This window comes from Eretmochelys imbricata, chromosome 3 (genome assembly GCF_965152235.1).
Source record: "Eretmochelys imbricata isolate rEreImb1 chromosome 3, rEreImb1.hap1, whole genome shotgun sequence".
Taxonomy (NCBI): Eukaryota; Metazoa; Chordata; order Testudines; family Cheloniidae; genus Eretmochelys; species Eretmochelys imbricata.
In genome coordinates this window covers 202,886,215-202,903,441 of record NC_135574.1, presented here as the reverse complement: position 1 = coordinate 202,903,441, position 17,227 = coordinate 202,886,215, and the positions used below count along the sequence as shown (strand labels likewise).

The window sequence follows — 17,227 nt, the reverse complement described above, 5'->3', positions numbered from 1 at the left end:
CAGAACAGAAGAGCTTGACTATTTAATAAACTGCTATTTATGAAATCATTACATTTTGAAACAGTATTAAAAGAGCTAAAATAATTAAATGTATATTACTTCTTTTCAAATCTTTTTTTGGTTTGTCAAATAACCAAGACAACTTTAGGATTACTCCCATAACTTCCTTTCTCAGAGTAGAGAACTGGAAAATAAACTAAACCTCTAAACAGGACATGGTACAGAGGAAAAAAAATAGCTCTCAAATTGTGAACAATCTATCCTAATAATCCTAATTAGATCCGTTCTAATTCAGTATTGCTGCACCTTCTGTCACTTAGCTTTTGAGAAAGCCAAACAATACAGCAACATTTAAACCAGTAAGAGAACATATGTGCAGACTAGTTTAAAAAAGTAATACATTATAAAATTATATAATTGGGATTGGCAAGACAAGCGGAGCATAAAGAGACAGCTTTAAGTTTTTAAGGTCAGGCTTGACAAAGCCCTGGCTGGGATGATTTAATTGGGGATCAGTCCTGCTTTGAGCAGGGAGTTGGACTAGATGACCTCCTGAGGTCCCTTCCAACCCTGATATTCTATGATTCTATGATCTTGAGAGAAAATCAGTGGTAAACAAAGAAGCACCATCATGAAGAGCCTTGGATACGAGGAAGAGAAGTTTGAATGAGATGGGAGCACCATGAAGGAACTCAAACACAGGACCAAGATCAGAACTACGGGCAAGGAAGAGTGTTGCATGAACTGGAACTATGGAGAACGGAATGGAAAAAGTTGCAACCATTTAAGCAAGAAATGACGTGGGCATGGACAAGAGTTTTAGCAATATGGATGCAGAGGAAGGAGTGGATTTTGAAGATTATGTATAAGTGACTGATTTGGCAAAACCCTAGGGGTGAAAAGGATAGAGAAAAGTCAAAGATTGCAAGTTTGAGAGGCTAAGGAAAAGAGGCTGACAAAATATGGGGGGAAGACTAGAGTTCAAAAAAATAAATTACTAATCTGTTTACATTTTAAAACAACGTATCTGAAGACTGGCTTCCTTGTTTAACTAGTATAACCCACTTTCTGCTCCTCCAGCTACTGCTGTTGACTGTGGTCACATAAGGCCTCCACTCAACTCTCCTTATTCAGGCAAATCTTCCACTGAGCGTTGTTTGAGTAATGAGTGCTCAGCAGGGCTCGAAGGGTATGTCTACATTGCACACACACAAAAAAGCTGCAGCAGTTCTTATCAGAGCCCAAGTCTACAGACTCAGGTTCACAAGGCTCACACTATGGTGCTAACAACAGCTGTATAGGTATTCCTGATCCAGCTGGAGTTTGGGCTCTGTTACCCAGAGTGGGAATGTGTCCCAAGAAAGCTTTGCTTACAGTAGTTTTCTCATGTTAGTGATGCCATCAGCAGGGTAAATGAATTCAGAACATTGCAGCTAGAGGAACTAATTTTAAAGATTTTTTGTCTAAAAGGTAAATATATTTGTAAGTGGTAAACTTTGTCATGAATGCGACCAATTTGGGGAATGGGAGCTAGTTCAGGGGCTGGTAGCAGGGTGCCTCTTATTCCTCCCATACAGAAAGTTTGGATGCAGCGGGTGAGGTGAGTTTGCAGAGTATCCCACAAAACAGCTGCTACCAACACCACAGAGGTAAGGAAGGTTCACAGAAGTGCCTTGATGCTATTTAGTATCAAGATCTTATTGTGACAGTACATGCAGCCATTAATGGGACATGTTTTCTTCTCTGCAACCCTATGAAGACAGTTTAGAGCCATTATACATACCATCAGGTTTCAGAGTAGTAGCCGTGTTAGTCTGTATTAGCAAAAAGAACAGGAGTACTTGTGGCACCTTAGAGACTAACCAATTTATTTGAGCATAAGCTTTCGTGAGCTACAGCTCACTTCATTGGATGCATTCAGTGGAATACTATGTACACATTGAAACAAACGTTTAATTTTAAGTATTACAAAAGAGCCCCCTTGTAGCCCTTCATTAAAAATAAAATACCCTTGCTGTTTCTTTTTCAGCAATTACTGTAAAGCAAGATCTCTAGATAATTTTTAAAGCAATGAGTTCACATTTGGCTGTAAAGAGGAAAATTAAAATGTAATACGCTTTCTTACCAAACCTAGGATCAGGCCAATCAACAAGGTGGCTAAAATGAAGATTGCATAAGAACCCCAGACATGAATTCCAAGAGTGCCTGTGAAGTAGCTGTGAATTTGCTGCAAATGGGAAAAAAAACAGATTTAATATGCTCGTATTACACATATTTAGTACCCATTCTGTAAACTGTTCTTAAGTTAATTCCCAATTGAGACTTTTCATTCAACAGCCACTAATTACATTAAAAGAATCATCCCCCTTTGCCCTCACGCTCTTCCACACTATACTTAAGCTTACTGATACTGTAATTCTTATAAGACATATGATAGTGATAAAAATCAAACCATTTGTTTTCCTTATTTAATAATTCTACATGTAAAAGCTGTTTCAGGAAGGAAACTACAATTTTTCCTTCCTGTAATACTTTCAGTGACTAGTATTACAATATCAAATCTTCCTGAATTGAAATTTCATATTGGCTCCATCACTAATTTACAATGCAATTTCCACACTCCACTCATCATACTGGAAGGGACAGAGACAGGGCCTACACTTGTAAGAGGGCATATGCGCAAAAATATGTACCCAAGTTGTGCGTGCACTTTTAATGGTAAACCTAATCCTTTATATTAAAGAAAGGAAAGCCATGTCATAAGGAAATAATTACATATAGTGATCTTCACATTACTGACTTGAATCTTTTTCACGCTCTTCCCTAGGTCTTGTAGCACACAGTCCTGTGACATCTACTTTTGCTCAGAAATCGGGTAGCAAGAGAACAATATTAACAAATTTAAGGCTTCAGATTATCTTAATGATCTGATCCCTGTGCTCAGCACTATCATGCAGATCCATTAGTGTTAGCAATGTTAGGGGCCCTAGTAAAACAAATAAAACTTCATTACGTAATCTGTGCAAATCTGCAACAATTAGTATCACAAGGATGTTTACAATTCAGGGAACTTCTACCCCAATTTCTAATCAACTTAAGAACTGCCATATGGCTTCAGACCCCTAGTCATTGCCCTGTCTCAAACACTGGCTGGAAGGTACAAGAAACCCAAGAATACACAGATGTAGGATAATCTACTGCCCTCAAGAGAAAGTCTCCTCCTAATCCCTTATAGTTTAGATTGGCTTTAATGCATGAAATAAAAGGTTTTATATTCCTTCTGAAACCTCTCTTTTTAAAAAAATATTCCGTAAATTCTGGATATTCTTGTTATCCATCCAAGTGTCCAATGCCACTTGCACAATGCACTGATGCACAACAGTGTGCAAGTCATTTAACCACTGAATCTTAAAAGTGCCCTCCTGTAAAATGACATAGAAAAGATTTGCACCTACTAGGAAAGGAACGAGAAGGAGCAATAAGCTATGCCATTCACTGTTCCATCCAAGGGAACAACTAAAGAGTAGCTCAACCTACCTGCGTGGAATTCAGCTGCTCAGCTTCCCGTCCCTTCAGTTCAATCTTTTAATTTGCTGCAAAGCCGACTTTTCTGCCTCCCTTCTTTAGGGGTTGCAAGTTACCCTGCTATATGTGGCCTCTCCTTCATAGGAAGCTGAAGCCCACTGCTTGTGCTCTAGTGACATATTTATCAGCAGCTCTATACTTCATTAAAAATGCATGCTTGATAGAGCATTCTGATCAACCTAGTTTTTGCCTGATTAATAGAAAGCAAGTACCATGGGACTTAGTGAAATCAAGGATTCTGTTATCTTCAACCTTTTAGAAAAAACCTGGGTTGTTCACAGTACCATGTGCATTAGGCTCACAGGGAGGAAAGACTCATGTTTCTCTATGCCGGATGTAAGTGTGTGTGTGTATTTGTGGACTGGTTTCTTCCATCTCATCTTTTAAAAGGTGCTCTTTAAGCAATATTCCCATCTGCCATCACCTGCCTTCCCACCCAGGCACAGGATTTAAGAATTTGCCACCTCCTTACTCACCTACCAAATTGGTGGGGAGGTAGAGACTGGCAGGGGCTCAGAATTTCTCCTAGTAGCTCTACTGGGGAAGAGACTCTGGGGAGCATGTGGTTGTGTGAAGATTCCACCCCACTGTCCTTTCCGGTGAAAGTTATTTAGGTAGATGCCAGTGGACGGAAGCAAGAACTAAAGATGGGCACTCTGGCAACCAGTGGCTGATCAGAAAGGGGAGTAAAGAACATAGCTGAGGTATGGGGATTGCTGTGGAAAGGACCATGGATGATCTGAGCAGTTTTCTATCATTTAATTTATATTTTCAAAGACTACATTCAAACAAGTCTCAAAATTTAATTTAAAAAAACACTGTCTACCCCATTTCTTCATTTGCATTTATCCAAAGGATAATAAAAGGGACTCTGGACTCCTTGCCATTATTCAGCATTACAAAAGTTATCACCCATATCCCAAACAACTTCATCAATTTGCAAATAAACCCGGAGTATTCAAAACTTCAAATCCAGCACAAAATTCCCACCATGCCTTAAATCCTTCCCCTACACATCTAATCCATACATAATTCTCCTCCTCAAAGGCCCAAACAGATGGACATGCCTTGAACTTCAATAAATTCACACTATTTCAGAATGACCCCGGACATAGGTGAGAGGATGAAATCCAAAGATGAGGGGCCCTCATCATGGAGGACACCTTGGTACAGCTCCATCTGTTACATCAAGGAGACTACAGTTTGAACGTCCCCAATAATGGCAGTTGTGACAGTATTGGCAGTTGTGAAGCAAACAAGCCACAGACCATTAGAGCTTCCTAGGTCAAAGCATACTTTAATCTCCACCCAGAAGCCAAACAGCAACTATTGCAGATTACAAAGTAGAGATGTCATGTGACCTCATAAGAAGACCTTTCACTCAAGCAGGCAGCTGCCTTCTTCAGGGTTGCAGCTTCTGAATAGCCTTAAAACGTAGCCTCATACTACACTATCCTGGATTTAAAAGATGTTTTAATGTCTAAAATTTCATAAAACCAGATTCTCCAACTTTTATATTGAACCTTCAGTCAGGTAATTTGGCCTATAGTGAATAACTAAAATGAGCCATCCAGTTCCTAAAAGTACTTAAAGGCACTCCTCTGAGCTGAGGACAACTGAGGACACATTGAAAGTTTCTAAACTAAATCTTTTCAGAGGAGATATTCCAAAAATAAATGTTAAGACTTCCCCAGAAGTGAAGAATCTCATTATTCAAATCCGTACCTATAAGAAGTCAGATTTAAATAACGTAATCTTAAGAAAAACATTTATCTGGCTAGACACCAAGCATGAAAAATTCTAGGCGGAAGACTTTTTTTTAAAATGACCCTAGAAAGATGGAACAGTCTAAAATAAGCATATACTAGAAAACTATTTCTAACATTAACAGTGTCACTAATAGAATTCCAAATTCATTTCTATTTTCTTTTTCAAGGTTTTTTTACTTGTATAAATAAGAACGTCAGAACACAAGAACGGCCCTACTGGGTCAGACAAAAGGTCCATCTAGTCCGGTATCCTGTCTTTCAACAGTGGCCAGTGCCTCAGAGGGAGTGAACAGAACAGGTAATCATCAAGTGATCAATCCCCAGTCGCTCATTCCCAGCTTCTGGCAAACAGAGGTTATGGACACCATTCCTGACTATCCTTGCTAATAGCCATTGATGGACCTGTCCTCCATGAATTTATCTAGTTCTTTTTTGAACCCTGTTATGGTCTTGGCCTTCACAACATCGTCTGGCAAGGAGTTCCACAGGTTGCCTGTGCATTGTGTGAAGAAATACTTCCTTTTGTTTTAAACCTGTTGCTTATTAATTTCATTTGGTGAACCCTAGTTCTTGTGTTATGATTTGTTTATACTGTTGATTTGTTTATTCCTTAGATTTGTTTATACTGACTACACAGCTCCTAGTCTGTCAGTCATTCTGAGGAGGGCTGCTTTTTCTTTATTGGATTCCAACCCTTATTAATATTTCAGCAGTACATTCTATAAATCTACTTCATATGACTATTCAAGGCAATGAACTGAGGGACAAAGCAGCAAAAGGCCACTATATCCACAACAGGTCAAATAGTAGAAATACACAGCAGCTGAAGGATTAAGGGGATGTCCTGCTCAGGATGTGTGATACCCTTGCGAAAGACCGTACAATTCTGGAATGCTTATTCTGACAAATAAAAGGGAATTATTCTAGCAACATAAAAATTACTGAGGATACATTTAGAATGTTGTGCTTACTTCTGACCACCTTATTTTAAAAAGGGCATTACAGAAATGGAGAAAACACAGTATGGGGCAGCCAGAGAGTTTGAAATGGGTTAGTAGTTAGATGGGACAAGTCTAAATGGTTCCAAAAAAGGCTATAAGTTACAACAGAAAAAAGGACAAGAAATTCTAAATTTGAACTTGGGTCTTCTCTCATAGTTATATGGAAGTGATACTCCCAGCTTTGTATGATTAGAGAAAGATACGACACTAAAACAAGCTCATGTATAAAGCAATTCTTTCAGGCCGTGGTGCAGAGGGCCAACACAAGACCTTCCACAGACAAAGCAGTCTCTCAGACTTTAAGGTTAGAATGGACTATCATGATCATCCAAGTCTGATCTCCTGAACACTGCAGGCCACAGAACCTCATATATCAACCCCTAAAATATAAATATTAAGAAGAGAATCATCTAGAGAATATGATGGCATCCTACCTCCACTGTGAATGCAAAATATATTCTGCAATATGGTAGTAATCAGACTATAACAACTCCAAGTACCAGTACAGAATTAATTTTAGGCTGGCTCATTTTATTAGGGCTGCTAACCAATATTAAGATAACACTGAGCAGAGAGTACCCTTTGGCATTGATCATAATCTTATCTATAGCCTTAAAATGTCATTTTTGGCAAACAATTAATTAGCCAAGCACAATTTCTGCCTTCAGTTACAAGGACACAGGAATACATCAAGGGCATAGCCAGCCACAATAAGAAGAACGTAAGTTATGTATAAGGCTGTCAAATATCTGTTTAAACATTGTTTGACACACTTTTTCCTCAGATCTTAAATGCTGTAATAGCGAATAGTGTTACTTACCCTGATACATCCAGAGAGATGAAAAAGACCTGCCATTCCATGCATCCTAAGAAAGAAAGGGGATTAAGAGTTTGATGCACGACATACTGTACAAATTGAATGAAAACTGATGGAAGAGATGGATGTAAAATTTCCAACATCCATCACATCCAGCCGTTCACATCTTCAAAGAGAAACTTATATTGCACATTAGTGAACGTAGGGTGAAAGTCATCCCGCCTGCACTTAGCCTGAGGTAAACCAAGTTGTGTAGAGGACACTAAGTAGAGGCTTGGGAGAAGAAATTCAGACAGACACAGCTGTCCACAGCCACTACTTCATTCAATAGGCCAGAAGAGCCACTACCTGCCTTTTTATAACCCCCATGCAGGGCACAGTCATGGATCCTGTGGTTCTTCACCAGCCCAGCCTCCAACAGACACTGGAACAGGAGAGGCTCCTTATACCTGTAGAATCCCTAGAGCCTTCCCAGCAAAAAAAGGCTGGGGCCCTCGACACCTCACTTGACTTTCACTCATGATGACTAAAGGACTCTCTTACTTGCAGGTCCAACACAAATCTCTGATTCATTGTTTCATCACCATCTCTAACGGGAAAAGTGTGGTTTTCACTTAAAGCAAACCCTATGTAAATGCAGCAGGTTACAGGAAAATACCTTATTCTAGCACTACGCTTTATCTCCCACCATTCAGCAACAAAGTATGGGAAAACTGCACGTTGATGTATGTGCTAGTCACTTAATGACAGAGATTTTTAGTGAGTCAAAATGGCCCATGTGACCAGAAGTCATTATATGGCAGACCTGCATAACAAAGCAGTTTCATTCCAGTACTCAGTGGACATAAAAACTGCCATTCCTGTTAATAATAATGCTGAGCAGTTATGCTTTTCACCTTCCAAGAACTCTCTGTATTTAAAACATATAAATCTTAAAGATGTCAAGGACTGAACAGGCATGGAAAATAAACCGCTCACACACCAAAGGGTCAGGGCTGAGGCACCAGAGCAGGGTAGATTGCCAATACCTATGCTATGCTTCTCCAGTGAACAAGGACTTCAGTCTTTAATGCTATCAGTCTAGCACAGAGGTGGGCAAACTACGGCCCGCAGGCAACGTCTGGCCCGCAGGACCATCCTGCCCAGCCCCTGAGCTCCTGGCCCATGAGGCTAGCCCCCGACCCCTCCCCCGCAGTTCCCCTCCTGCTCCGCCACGCAGGCAGCGGGGCTGCGAACTCCCGCCACTCCGAGCGGCATGGTAAGGGGGCGGCGGTGCACGCATGGCGGTAGGGGGACAGGGAGCGGTTGGGGTGGGGGAGTCCCAGAGGGCAGTGAGGGGACAGGGAGCAGTTGGATGGGGTGGAGGTTCTGGGGCGGTCAAGGGTTGGGGAACAGGGTTGGATAGGGCGTGGGAGTCCCGGGGGGCCTGTCAGGGGGCAGGGGTGTGGATAGGTCAGGGCAGTCAGGGGACAGGGAGCAGGGGGGGTTGGATAGGAAGTGGGATCCCGGGGAGCGGTTTGGGGCGGGGGTCCCAGAAGGGGGCAGTCAGGGGACAAGGAGCGGGGGGGGGGGCAGCGCGTTGGATGGGTCGAGGGTTCTGAGGGGGACAGTCAGGGGACAGGAAGTGGGAGGGGGGCGAATAGGAGGCAGGGACCAGGCTATTTGGGGGGCACAGCCTTCCCTACCCAGCCCTCCATACAGTTTTTCACTCGGGTGTGGCCCTCGGGCCAAAAAGAGTTTGCCCACCCCTTGTCTAGCACCGTTTATTAGTAACATCAAAAGCCAGTTATTTTTAAGGTAAAATTATACGGCAGTTACATTAGAGAAGACGGGGATTTCCACCCAGCTACAGGCTCTACGGCTTCCCATTTTCTCTCTAGGACATAGCCTTGAAGGTCCTCTGACGTCCTTGATCCGCGGTATCTGCGAAACACTCCATCCTTCGCACTGAGGAGCACAGACACATAGTGATTACAATGATGCCCCTTATTAGAAGAAACTGCCCCCTACAGCCAAAGTGAATTACCCATCATCAGAGGTGTTGGTGCCACTTACGAAGTTTGAACTGCACACCAACGAAGAGACCCTTGACGGTAAATTAAGGTTCCAAAAAAATTATGAATACTTCAATTCATGAACTCTTGCAAACTAAACAATCCCGAGGGATTAAACCTATTTTTAAAAGAAATATACCCACATATACACACCATTAAGGCAGCGATTTTCTGAGAAACCTAAAAAAGTTGGGATTCCAAATCTCATTCAAATTCAATAGAATTCAGGCACCTGACTTGCTCAGGCTCCTTTGAAATAGCCTTCAGTGTTTTTGTTTTTTTGTTAAATTAGTTTACTGTAATAGACCTAACTGCGTGACATATTATTTATGTGCATTTATTTGAAGGATTCTTACAACATAATGGAGCGGAAGGATGAGGGGGTGTACACCTTACAATTTCTCCCCTGAATGTTTTAAATTATGTTATGCATAAACAAGGAATTTACAGATACTATTTTTCTTGGAAACAACTTCTGGTGAGGAATTTACCTGTGTTATCACAGACAAAAGTTTTAGCCCAAAGCTTGAATTAAATTTCAGACAATTAGTGTGTTCTCTTTGTTCATTCATATCCCCATTCTGCTTTCAATTATACCAGTTTAAGACCAGTTACAAGCAGAATTTGGAATACACACACACAGTATATGCACACATTAGATAGAGTTATTTTTAGGGTCCATACATTTTAAAACAATCTAGTAATAAAAAATCCAGTACTATATATATATATGCAGTGCGAGCAAGTTATTGTTGAGATGAAAACCCAGACTTCAGTTTCCTGATATGTTTGAATTTGCAACCTTAATGTTATTAACATTCCTATTCTTCCTGCTCAAATAATTCCCTTCGGACTTCACGATTACATAATTTTTCCAAGAAAATTCTCACTTTGAGATGATATGGTCATAATAAATCTCGACTCAAAATGAAAATTCCAAGGAAAACCACAAGCAAGTAAGAACAGAGGAAAATCTTTGTGCAAATTTAAACTATAGCACTGGTTGGTAATAATGCAATTAAAATTGTCTTTAGATTAAGAAATAGCTGATTTAATTCATATTAATCTGAACTACATATGCATAGCAAGGCTATTTTGTCTTGGAACAAAAAAAACTGTTTTTAAAAGATATTTTAAGCTCTAAAATTTATTTCTTCAATTTAAAAAAAACCTGTACTTAGCTATCCGGGGATCTCGGTGCTTATCCCATAAATTAAAACACAAAGCAGACAGACATAGGACTACTTATAGCTATAACCACTCATCCCACACCCTCCAACAGCCTTAGCAGAGAAGGAAAATAAACTGCAAGTCTTGTTCTTAGCCACTGCAACAGCTAATGCTCTGGGGAAGGTGAGGAGAATTATGTTACATAACATATGCCAGAATTATGTTCAACAGGTGGTGGCTATCAATAACAGTATGTAAGAAATAATTTTAATTTGCATCTGTTCACAGGCTCTGCATGATGCTTCATCTGTATGGAAACTGACAGCTTTGATTCCTGTATGATACAGACTTACTGGTAAATAGTAGGAAGTGTGGTAACAAAAAAACGGCCACTCAAACCTGGTGGAGAGAAAAAAAAATACAAATCACATTTGTTCAGTTCAGCTTTTGAAAAATAAATTTCTATTTCTATTTTCTAAAGATACCTATAAACATTTGTCTTTTCAGAACAAAATGTGAACATGAATGGGGTTACCACATCTCTAATAAAATGTTTAGTTTTATTCTAGAGAATACTGCAGTAAATCCATGACAACGCTATTCAATATAAAATATTGTCTAGCATAAAGGCAAAAAACTTAAAAACTGTTACTTACCTTATGGTAACTGATTCGTTGAGAAGTTTTGTCTGTTTGGATCCCACTCTAGGTGTGGGCATGTAAGATCAGAATCTTTGAAAAGCAGCATCAGTTGAGCTGTGCCTACAACGTTCATGTGCTGGCCCCCTGCCAAGGGCATAAAGTGCAGAATGGTTGCAACTGTCCCTCAGTTCACTTGCTAATTCAGAATCAGTTAACAAACACTCCAAAAAAAGCAGAGAGAGAGAGTGGGTGGGGGGATCCGGCTGATGACAACCACTCAAGATTACTAGTTACTAGAAGTTAAGTAAATGGAGGTTACTTACCTATAACAGGAAATTCTTAGAGATATGTAGTTCCTATCTGTACCCAACACACACCATGAGCCTGAGTCTGGCATTTTTTGCCAGCAATATCTGTTGGCCCACGCACGTGCTGTAGCTCTCTCCGTGCTCCAAACTGGTGATCTGGGCAGATGCCTCTCCAGTTTCCCCTTCTTATTGCAGTCCAAACAAAATGCACCGCAGGGGATGGAGGGCAGGTAATTGAATATGTTTAGGGACTACAAATCTCAAAGAACCTTTCGTTACAGGTAAGTAATCTCCATTTCTTCGAGTGAAAGTCTCTGTGTATTCCACATATGGCAGATTATCAAACAGTAGTCAGACGGGGGAGGGTGTGCGGACGCAGAAGTAAGAGCTGTCCCCACAGCTGCATCCACAGATGACTGGACCAGAGAGTAACGTCTCATGAAGGTATACAAAGGGCTCCAAGTAGCTACCCTACATATCTCTGGGAGAGGTACACCTCTCAGAGATGCAGCCAAAGTAGCTTGCGCTCCAGTGGAATGAGCCCTCACCCACTCCGAAGGAGGAACACAAGCTAGTTGGTAACAAAGCAATGCAATCCAAGATCTATTTTGAAAGTCTCTGGGCCGATACAGCTTGATTACTCAGCTATGGAAATAAATACTTTACGCATCTTTCTAATATCCTTTGTTCTTTGCAGATAAAAGGCCAAAACCCTTTTATCCAGATAATGCAGCCATCTTCCCTCATATGAGGCATGTGGTGTAGGGGAAAAAAAACAATGGTAAGTGGATGAAAGGGGACTCGTATGAAACTTGGAAACTATTTTAGGTATGCATCTGGGGTGGGGTCACAATGAGACCTTTTCGTTACATTCTCCATGAGATGTTTGCTGAGTCTCAGTTCCCAACCCTCATGAGGGAGGAGAAGGGCAGATGTTGCGCCTCGCAGAAACATTAGCCTCACCCAAGCAAAAGAGGCAGCATTGATGTTCATCGCTTACCAAAAAGGAGGGAGACCATAAAACACAGGTTTTGAACTCTGGGACCCTGGGCATAATCCCAGACATCTTGGGGAGAAAAAGCCCCCGGGCGGGGAAGAAATGGGGGAAGCTATCTTACTATACTATGTTGGATTATACTATAAAGACTACTAAAGCTACTAAAATTACTAAAAAAACTAACTATATACAGTATCTTACAGCTATGACACAGGAAAAAAGGTGCTGAGGACACAGAAGATTCCAACTCAGACCTTGCGGCAGTAAGAAGGAACTGGACAGGTGTCAGTTTCATGCCCGCAGTTCAGAGCACAAGGAAAGCTACAGTGCACGTGCGTGCCAATGGACACTGCTTGCAAAGAAAATTCTGGACTCAGGCAGATGGCACACACATGTATCCCACATGCAGAATATGCATACGAACCATCACTCGAAGAAGAATCATTTGTTCTTAATATGCATCCACGGGGATCCCTCTCTCCAGGTGACTGATGAGCAATGCCCTTATGGAAGGTGGGATTGCGCAATCCAAACTGCCAGTAAGAAAAGTGATTTTAACACTGTCCTACCAAATCTGGCACCTGATCTTGCAACTAAGTGTTTAAACAAAAATAAGGGGATTACCCAAAGTGGCTATCTTGCAGATCTCTGATATGGGGATGTTTCTAAAGCATGCAGAGGAGAGACTGTGGTCTAGTGGAATGAGCTTTGATGCTTGGAGGAAGAAGCGTTCAAGCCATGCGATAGATACACTGGGTAATCCAGTTAGACAGTCTCTAAAAGAAGTGGCCTACCCCTTAGAAGCACTACTTTTGGCAACAAATACAGGGAACTTGCCTAAAGGACTTTGTTCTCTCAAAATATTATAACAAGGCTCTGAAAAGATCCAAAGTGTGAGGTTTTGTTTCCCCTGGGGACAAATGGTGTTTTGGAATGAAAGCAGAGAGATCAACAGACTGATTTAAACGGAAATCTGATAATTTTGGTAATAATATTTTAGAGGGGATCTCAACATCACCTTATCTCTGTGGAATGTTGTATGAGGATCATCAGCCACAAGGCTTGGAATTCACTCACCTTCTGGCTGATGTAACAATAAAAAAAGGTCATCTAAAGAGTAAGGTGGTGTAAATTATTCACGAGAAATTCAAAAAGAGATTCCATGATGCTTGCAAGGACAATATTAAGATCCCACATCTGAGGGGGCTCTTTGGTGGGTAAGTATGAAAACTACAGAAACCTTTAGATATCTGGGGTGAAGAAGAAAGAACACAACTGCATAGGATGCCATGAATAAATAGCTGCAAGGTGGACCTGAATGGAACTAAATAAAAGTTGAGAGTGTTTCAAATGTAGAATACAAATCAAGGATTTTAGGTCTGGGAGCCTCCAATATGTCAAGGTTGTGCTGTGCTACCCAAATATTGAAAATCGTTTCCACTCAGAGGAGTACTTTATAATTGTAAATCGCTTTCTGCTTGGCAGGAGGATTTGTTGGACTTACAGTGAATCTGTCAGTAGCAGTCAACTGGACAATATCCAGGCTACCAGGTGTAGCAATTTTACTTCTAGGTGAAGTACTTTATATTGGTTCTGTGATCTGTCTGGACAGTTTGGAAGTGCGACTGGAAGCTGAGTAGAAGGAGACTAAGATCTATCAACCAGAATTTTCTTTGCCAATATGGCACTATCAAGATAAGTACAGATACATCCTGTCTGATTTTCCATATCACGCAGGTTATCAGAAAGATCAGTGAAGAAACACACAAGACTATGATTCCACAGCATGATACAGACATCTTTCAAGGATCACAGGCTCATGAATCCTCTGAAGCAAAAAAGACCAGACACTATGTTCTTTGGTGGCAAACAAGACTATAATATGATTCCCCATGGATGTTTTTATAAAAGGTATGATCTAGGAATTATTTGGGGGAAATTGTATGGCTTATGTTACACCACAGGTCTGCCTAGATTATCACAATGGTCTCTTTTGGCCTTAGAATCTATAAATCTGTGAAATACAGGCATGATGATGAAGCTCTTCAGAGATCATTTGTTGTTGCTGATGGCTTTCCTGCTTGAGAAGTCTGTTACATTGTTACTGGCTCCTGGGAAATGAAGAGCTATTAGGGCTATCCTGTATTGTTGACACCATGTCCATAATTTCATTGCCTCCAGGCACTGGAGTGATGAACAAGCATCTCCGTAGTTATTTACTGTGGAGTCTGTGAGAACCCATACAGTGGAATTCTATAAAACAAGCACAGCGACCTCCTCTATCATAAGGTCAGCTGGCACTATTAATGCTGCTATTATTGGTGCCTGTGTCAATGCTAGCAATTGCCAACATTGTCAGGTGCAGGCCCCATAAAGGTCTGAGCCAGAAGGTAAGCTCATGTCACTTGCCCCATCATATGAGTGGTCTTAATGCTCTATCCCAAGAGGAGAGCAAAGGTTTAAGCTTCTTTGGGAATGAGAAGATTGGCACGAGGAATGATGTTCTGACCTCCTTTGTTTTAAGGAGGAGATACTACTGGTCTTGGTGCTAGCCCATACAGCCGGGGGGACAGGGTTCGACAATCTCAGATCCTTATCAGACAGTGTTGGGGCAGATCTTTTGCAGGTATCAACCGCAAGGGTTGCAAACTGGCTATCAGGGGCACCAGCAGACTGGGATTTAGAAGTGACTAGTCCCATATTGGAAATTGATGTCCATTCTTCATTACTGAGGCTCCTCTCTCCAACTGCTGAAAAACATACTGAGTGTTTCTGGCTTTCTTGTTTTGGCTGAAAAGATCAGCAAATCAAGCAGCAGCCTAGTATGTGGCTCTAGCCAAGACAAAAAAAGGCAGTGGTTTTGACAGTCTGTGACGGCAAGGGTTTTGTCGCCAGAGGAACACAGGTTTGAAGCCCTAATGCTTCAAATTTGTTATTTTAGGGTTATGATATCGGCACAAAGTACCATGGAGAAATTAATTTTTTTTTAAAGGAGGAATTTTGTTTGGAAATTAACCTTAACCAGGTGAAGATAGGAAAGGAAAACTTCTGCTATGTGTAGTGGACAGACACCGCTTCTTCGGTCTCACTGCCATGGGTCGTAAGAGGGAACCAAGGGACTTGTGGCCACTCTGCCCTTTATGCCCTGAAGTGGAGGAGTGTAAGTACATGTATAGCACAGACAAAGCCCAACAGAGATGTCTACTCATTCAAAGATTCAGACCTTGTGCACGTCAGGGACATGTGCTTCTAGAGTGGGATCCACATGGATAAATACTTCAAGAAGAAATTACTGATTCTGTTACCTTTAAACTTCACTATCATTCATTTATGTATGTAAATATTCATTAATTCAGGCATGCAACTTCACACAGGTCTATAAAATTTTGCTAGAAGGCAGCCTGGCAGGAAGCCAGGGACAGTAGCAAGGGGCCCTAAATGCCAGTCACAAGGTACAGGGTCTTATGTGTAAATGCCAACTCACTTGTATATACCCCAGGCTTAAGGATCAAGCCTCTGCATCCCCACAACTCCCTGCTCTCAACAAAGAAGGTATTTGGAGAGGCATTTTGCTTGGTTTATTCTTAGCCAGCACTTTGGATTTTAAAAACATGGATTTTTTTTTTGATTTTTTTTTTTTTTTAGGACTTGTTAAATGATGCTTAAAATAAGGATTCTATGACTCTTGCATTACCCTAGACCAAAATCTGTGTTAAAAATGAGATGCTAAATGGATCAATCAGAAGTGAAAATTCAAATACCCAAAAAGCCCTTCAAAATTGTTGCAGTAAGAGGGAATCAGAGTAATCTCAGGTTAATCAGCCAAGACACGGCACTGGATTAAGAACCTGCTGCTTATTTCACCTCTGTAACGCAAGACCAAAAAAAAAAAAAAAAAAAAGAAGTGGGAGGGGAACAGAGGAAGGAAAAGCAATTAGATTAAATAAAGAAGAAACAATGTGAGATTTAAAGCTATGTATTACTTGTTATCGAGGGATCTAATTCAACCTGTAGCACATCAGAACTTTTAAAATATAATCACCGAAATGGCACTTTGTCATCACTGCACATTTTTTGATTTTCCAAGTTTCATTAGATCAGCTGGAAACTTCTACCTAGCAGTACTTAACTCCTGGTGTTTCCATCGTCAGCATCCTTAATGGAACTTATACCTCTCCGTCATGTTTAGTAATACCATTTTTTTCTTACATGTAACTGGTGTCGAAACAGATATTAACTTTTTTACATCAGTTGCCAGATATTCTGTTTTATCATTTTAGATGAGATCAAATAAAATCCCGTAGCGCTAGAGAAAATATTTTTCAAAATCATAACAATGAATTAAACCACTGATATGTCAAATTATTCTACACCACCATTTTCATTACATCTGCATAGTAACAGTTCCCATTATAGTTGTATACATTTCTAGAACAAAAGCACAGCCATACTGGGACAGACAGATGGTCCAGCTAGCCCAGTATCCTGTCTTTTGACAGTGGCCAATGCCAGATAATTCAAAGGGAATGAAAAGGAAAGGGCAATTTTAAGTAATCCATCCCTGTCATCCAGTCCCAGCTTCTGGCAGTCAGGGGCTTAGCGTCACCTAGAGCATGGGGTTGCATCCCTGACCATGCTGGCTAATAGCCCTTGATGGACCTATCCTCCATGAACTTAGCTACTTCTTTTTTTGAAAACAGATACACTTTTGGCCTTTACAACATCTCCTGGCTACGAGTTCCATAGGTTGACTGTGTGTTGTGTGAAGAAGTATTTCCTTTTGTTTCTTTTAAACCTGCTGCTTATTAAATTTCATTGGGTGACCCCTGGTTCTTGTGTTGTATGAAGGGGTAAATAATACTTCCTTAGTCACTTTCTACACACC

At 40.8% G+C, this 17,227-nt stretch overlaps 1 protein-coding gene across 1 annotated transcript in view; it reads right to left on the bottom strand.

Annotated features, from left to right (window-relative positions):
• TMX4 (thioredoxin related transmembrane protein 4) overlaps nucleotides 1-17,227 on the bottom strand; it is a 57,692-nt gene that overhangs the window by 16,596 nt on the left and 23,869 nt on the right. Inside the window, exons 3-6 of the mRNA XM_077814097.1 lie at nucleotides 10,750-10,795; nucleotides 8,991-9,119; nucleotides 7,176-7,221; nucleotides 2,126-2,227 (exon numbers count right to left, since the gene is read on the bottom strand). Coding sequence (XP_077670223.1) covers nucleotides 2,126-2,227; nucleotides 7,176-7,221; nucleotides 8,991-9,119; nucleotides 10,750-10,795 — 323 coding nt within the window. The remainder of the gene's footprint in view (nucleotides 1-2,125; nucleotides 2,228-7,175; nucleotides 7,222-8,990; nucleotides 9,120-10,749; nucleotides 10,796-17,227) is intronic.